The sequence below is a fragment of the Notothenia rossii genome, assembly GCF_949606895.1.
Source record: "Notothenia rossii genome assembly, chromosome: 1".
Lineage (NCBI taxonomy): Eukaryota > Metazoa > Chordata > Actinopteri > Perciformes > Nototheniidae > Notothenia > Notothenia rossii.
In genome coordinates this window covers 86,535,375-86,549,011 of record NC_136912.1, presented here as the reverse complement: position 1 = coordinate 86,549,011, position 13,637 = coordinate 86,535,375, and the positions used below count along the sequence as shown (strand labels likewise).

The following is a 13,637-nucleotide window of genomic DNA, read 5'->3' as shown; positions in this document are numbered from 1 at the left end:
TAAATACCACCATTTCCTGATGTATGCCCCTTAAACAGTTAATGTTGGGGTTCAATCAGAAAAACAAGTGTTACAACACTGTCTTTGATCAGTATCTTGGATTTTCAAAATAACTCATTTGCCATCAGATTCCCAGAATGTTCTTTTTTCAACAATTCATCCCTAGTTCCAGTAAGCGGGAATTATCATTTATGAGGATGTATTTGTGTGCACAGAGAGAAGTGGTGGCTGACTCCTTAAAGACCTTTTTCAAAAGGCACATTTGTAGCTTGCTCTTGACCTTTTTAACACATTGTTGAACACTTGAGCTACTTTCTTTTTACTTAAGTGTTTTTTTTAGAATACTTTGATGGGAAACTGTATGTTGTTGCCAAATGTCTTTAAAAGATCATTAACACAACAGAACAGAGGCATGTTTTGACTGGCTAACTTTTAAATAAAAGTGTCCTGGGAACTACACCTGCTAATTAACGATAACAGTAGTCATCACATTATCTATAGAAAATAAAAAATGTAATCCTTTAACATTGTTTATTTATCATTTTGTCTCCAAAACAATTTAGACTAATCCGTGTCTGAGCCGTTTGGGAAGGGAGACAAAGTGAAAATGCATAGAAAAGGAAATGATACAAGAAGCACTGAATTATTTACATTGAATTATACATTATCATCATTTTTTCATCATTCAAATATGAGTGTTATCGTCAATCCCGGTATATTGCTACACCCTAGCTCATAATATCACTCATTTATCATTACTAAAAAAAAGCAACAATGAAATAGAGCCAGCTCAGACAAAAGAAAGACAGAAAGCAGAGTATGAGGTAAGAAAGGCAGCCTGGCAGGGAGTCTGTCTCTAAATATAATAATCATTAAATAGCAGCTCAGGCCCATTAAACATAGCGGTAAGCAGCGGGGTGTGAGGAACGGCCAGGTCCACAGTGCAATGCTGTTTACACTACAAATGCGGTTGAGTTACACCATGTACAGTAAAATGGGCCCGACTGCCAGTAACTCTAGTCACTTACCAACAAAAGCATCATTTCCTGAAAGCTCCTCCCTCCTCCCTCCCTCTCCTCCCCACCTCTCCCCTCCCCTCCCCTCCGCTGCTCTCTCGCTCGCTCTCCAACCACCTTCAGAGCTCTGAGGAACTAGTCCACAATCACTATGAGTAAGCCCTCTATGCAAATACCTGACTGTCCCGCTGAAGCAGGAAGCATGTGTTAGACTTGCCCCCTGTCTGTGAGCGGAGCAGGGTTTGTGTGTGTGTGTGTGTGTGTGAGCGTACCTGCTGTAGAGGGAATGTGTGTGTTGAACCAGAGGAACTGTGAAAGAGTGAGAGTGAACTGCGTGGTGGGAGTGCACCAGTTGTAAGGTGAAAACAACACTTTGACCAACATATGGAAGAGGCTGTCGCTTTCAGGGACTCTAGGTGAAGCAGGAGTGTGTGTGTGTGTGGGTGTGTGGGTGTGGGTGTGTGTGTGTGTGTTTACCCCCACCATACTGCAGCATTTGGACCCATGTCTCTCATGCAGCTTTGGACTAAATTGTATTCACAACTGGGACGACCGCTTCCCAAGGTATTGTTTGCTTTTATCTTTATTACGCTGAATCAAGTCTGTTGTTGCTGTTATTTTATTGAAAACTATTTTTTTATAATCATTGTCACTGTCAGTCATAATAACTTTCTGAGTAGCATCTGTGTCAAACCGAAACTTGTTTGTGTGAAGAGTGTTATTGTCTTCCTCCTTGCCAATGAACTTGACCAGTAAAATGTTCACTACCCACTTACGTTATTTTATTCTAACTTCCTTGAATGATTTGTTATATAATATACTTCCTCATTATCGTAACACTTATAGTAGAAAGGAAAGTAATTTTTTTATTTATGTATTGTCATTTGAATTAGTCTGACAAAACAAAGGATAAACACGTGATTCAATTGCAAGGAGCAGGTTACACACCTTCAGTAAACAATATGAAAATCTATTTCAAAAAAGGTTTTGAATTTGTTTCCCGGCAGTGCTTACAAAGGCGTGTTTCCTGGACAAAGACTGAGCCACGTCATAGACTAAGGAAAATGCTCAATAGAAATCTACATTTGGATGTATTCTTACGGAAGAATAAGACTTAAATCTTGTCACAGGAAACAAAATATACTCTCCTCATTTCCTTTTCTGCAAACTTCACTTACTTGTCTGCTGTTTATGAACAAGAGGTATGCTAAAAAAGCTAATCAATGGTTGGGATTTGGGCTCTCGATTCCCAGTTTGCTTTTGTCCATCATCAAGTCAGGCAGTACATTTCCATGCTGGCACACCAGAGTTGCCAGTCAGTCACACATTACGTCTTTGATGCTCTCCTTCCCAGCCAGGAACTGTGACAAATGATTGTCCGTCTCACTCCTTCCTTGCTGTCTTCCAGTAAGTGTGAGAACCTGATATCATGTCAGGCTAAATAGCACTTTTGTCTGTTTACTTGATGGCTATTAAATATGGCCACGGTTGCATTGCACTGTAAGAAGCACTGCACAGTTTTTTCCCCATTTGTCCTATATTAGACTACATAATGTTAGTCTGTCGATGTGCTCATTGGTGTGAGTCTTGCACATTTCCACTGAATCTCTGATTTAAATTGTTTGGCTAATCCCACTACGTCAGCATTTATATTCCTCACAGAAATCAGTGAAATTACACAATCGGGGGCGTCGATTCGGTTTTTCCCTGAACAATGTGTTTTGTCTAGTACACAGCAACCTGAAGATGGACCGTTTTTTAATGTTTCTTCCATTTGCGCAGACTTTATCCCGTAGACCATTTTCTTCTCTTGTCCCAGTTTGTACATAAAAAGGCAGATATGAACATTGAACGATGTTTTATTTCTCATGTTAATACCAATCATTTAGAGATACTTTTCAGAAGCGATACCAACAGATGGGGTGGTAATTTATTCCAAAGTTGATCAGAAGCTTATATGAGTCTCCAGCCGTCTGAGTTAGATGGTTTGATCCAGATCTACAGTCTTTTTAGGGCAAATATCCTGAGCACTGTTTTAAGACAAACTTGAACATTTGTGAATTTTGGCTGGAAAAACGAGGGGTGCCGCACGGAAGCCTCTTGGTGGGAAAGTATTTGTAATACGTTAAATTTTAAAGCATGACCTAGGTGTGCAGTTTATGAGATGTGAATAAATGATTTTGAGGATGGGTGAGAGCATGAGGGGATGGAGTGATGATGAGTGGATGCCAGTAATGCAGGTTGCTGCGCTCAAAATAGAGATTACATGTTGCCGTCTTGCTTATCTGCCATGTGTAATTGCAACAGTGGAATAATTCATGGGGGTGCTAGGTGAAAATACAGGGTGGTATTCTGGATAATTATTCCCGACTGTTAAAACAGTTCATGCAGGAAACAAGGTGCAGTAAATCTGTCAGGTCTGAATGTATTCAGAAAGCTGGGCAGCAGCTGCAGTAGGGTACGAATATTACATTTCACTTTCACGGATCATCTAGTTTTACTGGTAATGAATACCGGTAATTGCAGTTTCTTTGCACCAGTGAGTAGTCTTGGCAAAACGGTAGCATTTCACTTAACAGCCCTTTAAGCCTTTTTGTTTTCCTTTTTTAACTTTGATTTGAGATAGAATTGAATACATTCTAGTTTGTATTAATATGTGTCACCAACAAACTACTAACCTGTAGCTGAATGGTGTTATGTTGTGTTAAGCGTTAAACTACTCTCTCCATCCTTGTTCTGTCCCTATACCGTTGGGTGTCATTTACATTTTGGTTCAGGGTGTCTCTTTCCAATTTTCTCAATACATTGAGTACATATTGGTTTTAACTGTTGTATAATATAAGCGTGTTTGTCTCCTAGCCACCATGCAGTCGTCATAATGTGAAGATAAGTTGAACTTGATTCCAGCCAATGAGCCCGGGGTTATGAAAGTAAATACAATCCCCTTGCTAGAAGTTAGATTCTTGGCTAAAAACCAAACGAGCAACTTACGGGCAACAAGCCCACCGTCATGAGTCACAGCGTGTAGTTCACTGGGCGCAGGTGTGGGAAAGCCTGGGTGTGTGTCATACACACGAGACAAAAGAGAGCAAGGTTATTTGGGGTGATACGAGAAGCTTTGAATATACATTTTAGACGTTCAGACAATTTTGAGCCTTCTTGTTGTTTAGTATTGGGTTCCCACTAGAGCATAACAATAGGATATAGTCAAATGTCATTTCAGACTTCAAATAGCATCTTCAGTTCAGGCTGTATGCTACTAATTAACCCACAGATATGAACATCAGATAATGAACTCAAGACATTAAAAGGGCTTGGTTTAGAGGAATAAAACTCCTAATTGGTAGATGTTTTTGTCCTCTAGAGATAATACAATTTTACGCATAAAGTGTTCCCGAGAGAAATGTCATTACCTCACTCAGAATGTTGATACATTCTGAGTGATTCTTTAGGGATGTCCCATGTGCCTGTAGGAAATGACAGCCCCTGTTGCAAGGGTTGTGTGGTATGTTGACATTTCTTCATAACTCAGACGTCATCTTGCGTCAAGACTCCCCTCACACCTACTTTCCTCTGCACTGAAGACGCAAGCTCATGCAGGTCATCACACATACACGCACGTAGATTGAGACTGTGTGTACTTTTGTGCCCTTTTTTTTGGCGATTGCAATTCTTCTCCAAAACCCACCATATTTTTTCATTCTTATTTGTCAATTGGCTTTTCATCATGGCACCCTTCTGTGGTTGACTTCCTCTTTGCACCCACCCCATGAAATCTCTCTCACTGCTTCTCTCTCTCTCTCTCTCTTTCCTCTGTTCTCTTGTTATTTACCATCTTGTGCTACTTTTTGTACTTGAACAAGAATCTGAATTTGCCAGACTTTTATTTAGTTGTATTTGCTGGCAGCACATTGTGGATATTGGAGCCTGTTTGCCGTGTTTCTAGTAGTCGGCTCAGTGGAAGTTTAAAGCTCTTCCATATGAACAAATAACTGTTCTTTGAACCAGCACCGTCATTCGGCTGCTAGCTGGGAACATTGACATGACATCCTTTTATTTTCCAGAACATATGAAAACACTGGAAAGTTCCAAGCGTTTGTAAGCAGCAACAGTTCATGGCTCACTTTACTCAGACTTGGCAGGACATGAAGACTTGCCTGTCATGAGGTTGCTGGACGGGCAATGCTGCCTCGATTAGCATTGAATAGTCGGTCAGGGATAGGCGAGACTTGGCTGTCTGTGGGCTAGACAAACATGACATGATCATTTACTTTTGACCCTATAATCATTAAAGTGTAAATACATTGAACATTGTTAATCTCTTTTATTTCTTAGACCAACATTTCAGCACAGATGTCAAGAAAAGTCAACCTGGGTATTAAATAATATTGTCAGAGGCCTTTTAAAATCATCTTTGGCTTGGCGGGGTCCTGAGTGGAGCTCTTTGTGCTTAGTGAAACAACTGAAGCTGTGACGACCGTTCTCTAGGCCTGAGACTTTGAATTATCTGTGATGGACTTTAAAAAGTGTTCAAATGTATCTTTTGGCTGCAGGCTATGTGACTAAAGGGTCAAAAAGAAGATTTAAACCATTCGAGGTGTACTCATAAAAACACAATGGCTTTTGGACAAATTGGACTCTTGATCCTGATTTATGTCTGCATGTCTTCTAGAGTCAATTGAGGATACAAAGAGGTTTTCTACTTTTCACAAAACACCATTGCAGGTTGATTGAATACCTCATTTGAAAAAAGTGCACGTGCTACCAGTTTACTCAAAAACACATCTATCAAAGAAGTGCTTTTGGAAATATTTCCTGTCTGTTTCAAGGAAACAGAAAAGCTTAGAGCAGCGCTATTAAAGTCACAGCCTAATAGATATATCAGAGTTGAAGGACATGCATACAGCTTAGCATAACATACCCCAGACAGAGAGATACCAGTGGAGGCCTTAAAGCCTGACCACACACACACACAACATACACACACACACACACACACACACACACACACACACACACACACACACACACACACACACACACACACACACACACACACACACACACACACACACACACACACACACACACACACACACACACACACACACACACACACACACACACACACACACACACACACACGTCCATCAATCAGGTTCTGTTGATAGCATGGACAAGGTTAACAGCTGACCCCAGAATGGAGGGTCTGGGGTGGGGGTTGTTTTAGTCAGCTGATCAAGTGTGGGGTGGGTGGTTTAATACCACTCTATTTCTTTATTTTGCTGTGTTACACTAGGATACACACTGTCATTTTGACAACCTACATTATAGTCAAGAGCAATGGCACATTAACATAAAAAGGCCGATTGGGAAAGCAGTTGCTGCTCTAAGACGCCACTGGACTTCTAACATTTTTGCTTTTAGATTTTAGTTTGCCTATATCAGTACACACTGCATTGTACAAAAGGCACACATTTACATTTCTCTTCATCCTTAGTGGCATAATGGTGCTTTTAACATAAGGCCATTTTTGTCCTGATTGATCTATGTGACTGACAATATCTACCAAAAAGGATGTTGATACAGATAAGTGTTGGGTTAAAGAGATCCTCTTCCTGGTCTTGCAGAATACTGTGGGAAAACAAAACTACAATAAACACAAAAAGAGAGGCTGAACATGCAGGGAGAAAGGGGAAAGAGAGGGATGGGGAAACAAGGGGGATGGAGTTTAAAACACTAGGGAAAATAAGAAAGAGATGACAGAAACATATCATGAGGTTATTTGAGGTGTGTGTTTGTCTATGTGGGCGTGTGGGGTAGGTGGGAGGACAGGGTGAGTTGTTTCCTGGCCTTGGAAAAGCTGGCAGTGTGGAGGAGGGGAAAGCCCAGGGCCTGGCCTGCCTGGGGCCGCGGCCTGGCCCCTGCCCTGGCCCTGCCCAAACGCAGGTTATTGAGTTTAACAGGATGTGGCCTAGGACTAGATACAGTACTTTTTACCTAATATTTGCTTTTTGATAGCAGGGGGTAATATAATCTGCGATATGTCTCATTGAGGAAACTGAAGGCATACAACATGATTTATTTCTCATAATGGTTCAATACATCTCCAGTCTTTATCTTGGTCATGAACTGCATCACAAATAACTACATTATATTTACAGTATATTACAGGTGGGAAGTTGGTAAGGAATTAGCCCCTGTTGTTTAACCAGCGTCATGTTGACATGTCAACTGTTGTCAACATTCTAAGCATGCCAAAGCAACTTCTGGTGAGAAGGAGCAGCTGGCAGCACCATGTGTGTTCCAGGAGGCATGTGCTGTCCATATATTCCCGTTGAGTAAGCAGTGACTGAACCTACAATGCAGAAGAGTTTAGCATACAGAATTAAAATAAATAAAAAGAACATTTGCCGAGTGTAATCAACTTTTCCTAAATTGATTTGAGAGGCTATGATTGTAACAGTGGAGCTTATCAGGACACACACGCTGCTGAACGTATTGTTTTACAGACCTCTGATTAAGAAAGGTTATTATCTAATAAACCAAACATATTTTAAACTATGTTGTCTGATGAAGGTTTTATGATTGGAAACTTGATTGTTTTTCCTTTTAATGGTAACATTTAGAGACAAATACAAGCATGGAAATGTATTGTTTTATAAAGCTCACTAAAAGATAATGCTGTCAGACTTCCTTGTATGATAGCGCCAGAGCTTATCACCGGTGTCACAACCAGTGTCATTGTACACGTTGCTGTTATTCATTTCAACCAAAGCATCTGTTGAAGCTAAAGATAAATGCCCTTTCACTGTTTTGTAATTGCTAATACGGATTCTGACTTAATTTTTAGCACTTACCTCGTGATAACAGATTCACTGTATGTTACTTTTAAAAGAGGGGGTTATTGTGTGGCAGATTACTCATCACACTGTAAATACATCAACCATAACGGATGATGAAGCCAAGCTGTCTGTGGGTGGTTAGTGTGAAAAATGTATTTTTCCAGTTCTGATTCTTAGTTAATAACCCCCACCTTCAACCACCACCATCACACTATGCAGCTCCGCTCTACAGAGAAGATTTGATCCTGTTTTTCATTGCTTTGTGCCTCTATTAATCATCTCCAAGTAGACAACTTTCATTATCGAGGCACTCAAATGCAATTTTACGGCCTCTGGGTTTATGATGTGACATACAGTACATGCATATGCGTGTTATGCTTCTATACAGCGCTTCAATTGGCATACAAGGTTGTTAAAATATCACCAGTGGTCAGAAGGATGCCAGTAACTGTGCGTAGTTTCTACTTTACTGTGATGGTCGTAAGGGAAGATTATGCTGCTGGGTTTAGCATTTATAGCAGAGAAGAAAAATGGAAGTGGAGAGGAGGAACACGTGCAAAGCAAACAGCAGAGTGAACAAATAACACTCACATGGGCTTTCACATGTTCTCCTCTGAACATGCACAGATACACCCATACTTTGATTTCCTTTTTTCCCTACATATTCTCAGAAATTGCAGTAGAGAATTCAAGCAGATATTATTCCCTGAAAAGAATCAAAATACACACATTCAGATTTTGGATTCACAGTCAGGATAAGTAGTTATACGGCTGTGAGGCTGTGTGCTGCGGAGGGAGCCAGATTAGCATCAGAGCAGTTGGAATTCAAGCCTTATCTCTGCTCGGCAGGACCCTCTCTCAGGAACAGAAGATGAGCTGGCCCTCGGTACGGAGCGCCAGGGGACAAACACTGCTGCCTCTGTTATGCTCTGCTTAACAACTCGATTAGCATGGTGTTCAGGTCGGTCCGACTTGGTTAGCATAAACCGACCTGCTGCAGTTCTCTGTTATGCTTTCATATCAGGACTCTAATAACAACACTGCCTCAGCAGCACAGAAATGTACATTATATGGGAAAGCCAGAATTGACATCCAAACGTAACACGGAGCAATGACCTACATGTCTCAATGCAAATACTTGAAAACAAATAGATTTAGGACACGTTTTAACTTGAGCTTGAATGAATCCAGAGGGATGCTTATAATTAGTCATTCATTTAATTACACATTATTTACAAGCAAAGCTATATATGACAGCCCATACATTTAATCTAACTGTATTTCATATCAAATCTGAGTTTTTAGTTATTTTTTCTGAAATGTATTTATCGACTGTTTATGATTTATTCTGCTGCTGGAAAGAAACAACGCCGTTTTCCTGGGATAGAAAGACACACAGCTGATAGAATCAACAAAGAATGTGGAGGAAGGAAGTATGGTAGAAAATAAGCTTATGTGTTTGGTAGTGATATTTAACAGGAACCCTCTCTAAACACACCCCTCTGACACCCTAGAAAAGGCAGTTGTTCCACTCAGCTGTCTACAGTGCAGAACCATTTCTGAGAGCCTGCTTTCTGAGCTCATGTCTGATCTTGCCCTCAGGAAACACACACACACACACACACACACACACACACACACACACACACACACACACACACACACACACACACACACACACACACACACACACACACACACACACACACACACACACACACACACACACACAGGGAGAAATAGAAAGAGAGAGGCGGAGTGACAAAGTTAAAAAGAGGCTTTCTCTTATAGCTTCCAGTAAACACTGATAAGCTCAGGCTGTACCCTTGGAAGAGCTCTTTCCAACACACAAACATCCCCGCGTTACGGTCAGCAAGTTGTTTCTCTAACATCAGAGGGCAAAAATATCCACATATCTGTGAGGGTTGAGTCTCTGTTGGTCTCCCTGCTGTTTACCACCCTCACTGGGCCCCATTCCCACATGATTCACTCATGTTAACATAAGCGCTCTGCTTCTTGTCTTCTCATGCCTATGAAACATTTTCAGCTGAACTGTGAGCAACAGCTAGGAGGCAGCTATGACAAGTGAGCACGGCTTCTCACATTAATCAGAAGCAGCATATTGTTGAGGTGGCAGCAACACAAAGTGTCGTGCATTTCTGTTGCCTAACAGTTTTACTTTGGGTTCGCACAGCATGTATTTTCCCTTTGTTTAATAGTCATCTTCAGTCATAACACCATGTTGTGCGTCAAACCCACTTATTATCACCGCTTGTTGCTGTACAGTATTCTTAGGTGAGAAAGTATTACTCTGTAAGAAAATACATTTAACCATGTTTAAGTTACAGGGATATCTAATACATATGTTCTCTTTTTGAATATTATATAACGCAGTGGTTTGTAGCGCAGACAATCGGGCCTTAAAGGAACAGTTCAACATTTTGAGGAATAGGCTTATCTGCTCTCATGCCAGTACTGAAAGGAACATGTTAATACAACTCAGATGTCTCAATATATGTCCCTGGAAATAGAGGCACTGAAGCAGACTTACGTTTGCAAATCAAAGACAATTTTCTGTTTTACATGCCTATTTACTACTTTCATGGAGTCTCTGCTGGTTAACTGTCAACTGTTTATACTAAGCTAACTTAACCTGTAGTAAATCCATACATGCAGCACAGACCTATCAATCAAGATGACACTTTTCTTCTTTATGTTAGCTAGTTTTCTCACATGTGGAACTGTCCCTTAAAAGTGAGTTAAACTGTAGTATTATATTCTGGAAGTATTCATGCTGCCTCATGGTCCTTTTGTAGGGTGTAGTTGGAAAGGGGGGTGTGGGAATTTCACACATGGCCCATGTAGTATAAATATACATGCACACAAACTGAGGGACTACACACAGGAATACACATACACCACAATGTAGACCCATGTTCCCATTTCCCAAAACATTTCTCTCCTCTGTTCAGCCTGTTGTGTCTTCCATATTCTCTCCCCCCTCCTCACCTCCAAATCCCTATCTCCCCTCATCCATGTTTACAAGTCTCAGGGGGCCAAGGGGTGCCTGTGAGGGGCTAGTTAAAGAACATGGCATGCTAATGGTTTGGAAAAGGATATGAATAGAGGGGCGTCTGGAAGGCAGCCATAGCTGAAATGACACACATATACAGACGAAGACACAAGCACTTTCATTATGGCCGCCACTCGCTTTCTATTTTATGTGCTCAACCTCGCACATCTGTGTATGATTAGATTTTGTTTAGGCTTCTCGTGTTACTCCCAAAATATTGCTGTGTTGGCTGAACTCCAGAATGAATGGGCCACCTTTATTGTCTGTGGTTCACTCCCAACTTTTCCCTTCTGAGGTATGCACCGAATAGTCCTCTGCTTTGTGTTTTGTGTCTGCTTTAGGAAATATATTTAGGATTTAGTAACTTTTTTTTCTCCATGACACTTGGTAATGAGAGTACTTGGAAATGTTTCTGGCTGTGGTTTTCTTTTGGCAATCCACATGTCATTTCACAATATTCAACTCTTTCACAGCTGGACGGAAATCGGTATGTCTCGCTGCTCTGCCACAGATGTTGCCCTTTCTTTAGAAGTTGAACATAACATCCTTTCTCTTCCTCTCTGCCTTCAGGACCTGTCCTGCATTGATGACCTCTCTACAAACTCCCTGTTCTCCTCTCCGGCTGACTCGCTGTCGGAGTATGCTGATGCACAACCCTTCATCAGCCCAGACAACCTGAACACAGTGCCCACCCTCTGGGACGTCAACACTAGTACCACCACCACACCAGCACAGAGCCAGCTAGAGGTCAGTAGCCAGCACCCACTCACACATCACCCAAAACACTCTTGTCCCTCTTCTCTGTAAACATTCGTGCTGTTCTGGCTCTCTGCAACCTTTCACTCTCATGTGGGACTTTTATGGTGTAGCTGGGTTCATGTTCATTCTTTTGAAAAAAACTAAATAAGCCAACACCAGTCACATCACAAAACCCCGGCACCAGTGCAGTCTTTTGATAGAAAACAGTTTAATACATATTTGTATCACACAGTGCAGCAGTCACGTGGTACCATCGCTGAACAACAGATGTTCTGCTTGTTATCGACATTAGTTGCCGAATGGATTTTAGCCAATTTGTATCAATTATCTACTTGGGAAGTAATTAATTGCCACAATCAGTTAATGTATGTTTTAACCATGGCTAATGCTCTGCATCCTCAAATAAGCTATTTAGCCATTAGACCACACGAAAAAGACACTACTAAACCAATGCAGCCTTATTTAGCTTTTATGTTAGTGCTACACTTCTATTTGGACTTCTCCACAGCAAATTGGACACAAGAAGAAGAAAAATAGTATCTTAAAATAAAAATATATGATTCTTACTGCATCAATACAATTCTGCACACACAAACGGATCAATAGACAACAATGAGACCTGGAATTGGGTCACTAGACTGTAAATAGGTATTACTTTGATCAGTTATTGCACACACTCAAGTTTGAGTCATCCAGTATTCTCAAAAAGTAAATCCTATACTATATTGAATGAACGTTACCATTTGTAACAAGCTATATTGATATTTCAGACATGGTCACATAAACACTATACAGACATTTTGAAGCCGTTCACCAGATTAGCCCCCGCTACAGAGACTCGTATGAGACTTGAAATGATAGCCGTCTTTGTTTTGGATTGATTGTCCCTCAGTGTAGTTTATCATGATCTTAGAGTCAGTGATTTGAGGAAAGCGACTTTGTTGAGTGTTATTTCTCTATCCCTGCTTGGTTGCTGTTGAGCCCTCTTTGACTCAGAGGGTTCAGGGATATCTTTGTGATATGAATCAGAGCTCATTCATTCCTTCCGCCTTCTGAAAGCGTTTTATATTTTCCTTTTCATTCTGCCCTAATTTCATCCATTATGTTTCCCACACACACACGGCTTTATCTGCCTTTTGTTGTTGTTGTTGTTGGCTTTTCACCGCCTGACAACAAATTGCATTTTCTTGAGTGCTGCTCCATCAGACATCTATGAAGCGCCCACATTCACTTATGCACATTCATATAATATACACGCACTCCATATTCAAGGATTACTCATGTTTTTGTGTTACTCTTTTCTTATGCATTGTGCACTGTTTTCATTTGTGTTTCTTCATTTCATTTCATTGTTGACAGCAGAATGGCACCAGCAGGTTTCATGGCTTGGCCAGTTTGGATGATATACATGCTATTATCAGCACCCCACCCTTAGGAGGATTCCAGGTAGCCACACCAACCCCTCTAATCGGATCTGTTATTAACCTGGGTTTAAGGCTTAGACTGTTTTTCATATCAACATAAAAAGCCACTAGTCTAACGCTGAGGGTCACATTTTGACAGTATTCAAAGCTACTTGCATGTTAAGAGTTATAGTGTAAGTGTGCATTCTCTGTATTACCACAGATGATGAAAGCATTGCTGCATATTGCATGGTTTGGACATTCTGCCAATGCACCTAGAGAATGGACTATTCCATAATACTGCATTGTCTTTTCCAATAGTTGATGTGACAATACAAAGAGACAGTGTAATATTAACCTGTCAAAATGGGACCCTTTTGCATTTCCAGCTTCTCAGATAACATTACTGGATGTTGCCTGAATATGTAAAGCATTCTTTTATCTGCAGCTACAAACATGTTTCAAAGCTCTCATTCATTCTGCACCTTTCAGCTTTATCTGTTATTTCACTGTTGCCCTGGTTACCATGCCCTGATAAGGG

At 40.8% G+C, this 13,637-nt stretch overlaps 1 protein-coding gene across 4 annotated transcripts in view; it reads left to right on the top strand.

Moving 5' to 3' along the window:
* The window catches only part of sbno2b (strawberry notch homolog 2b), a 61,649-nt gene that overhangs the window by 26,685 nt on the left and 21,327 nt on the right, over positions 1-13,637 (top strand). Inside the window, exons 1-3 of one of the 4 annotated variants that reach the window (XM_079647637.1) lie at positions 568-1,580; positions 11,505-11,681; positions 13,053-13,139. In XM_079647637.1, the coding sequence (XP_079503763.1) occupies positions 1,521-1,580; positions 11,505-11,681; positions 13,053-13,139 (324 nt within the window). In that variant the 5' untranslated portion in view covers positions 568-1,520. Of the gene's footprint in view, positions 1-567; positions 1,581-11,504; positions 11,682-13,052; positions 13,140-13,637 lie in introns of those variants that run through there. The other 3 variants (XM_079647634.1, XM_079647635.1, XM_079647636.1) reach the window with 3 other exon arrangements.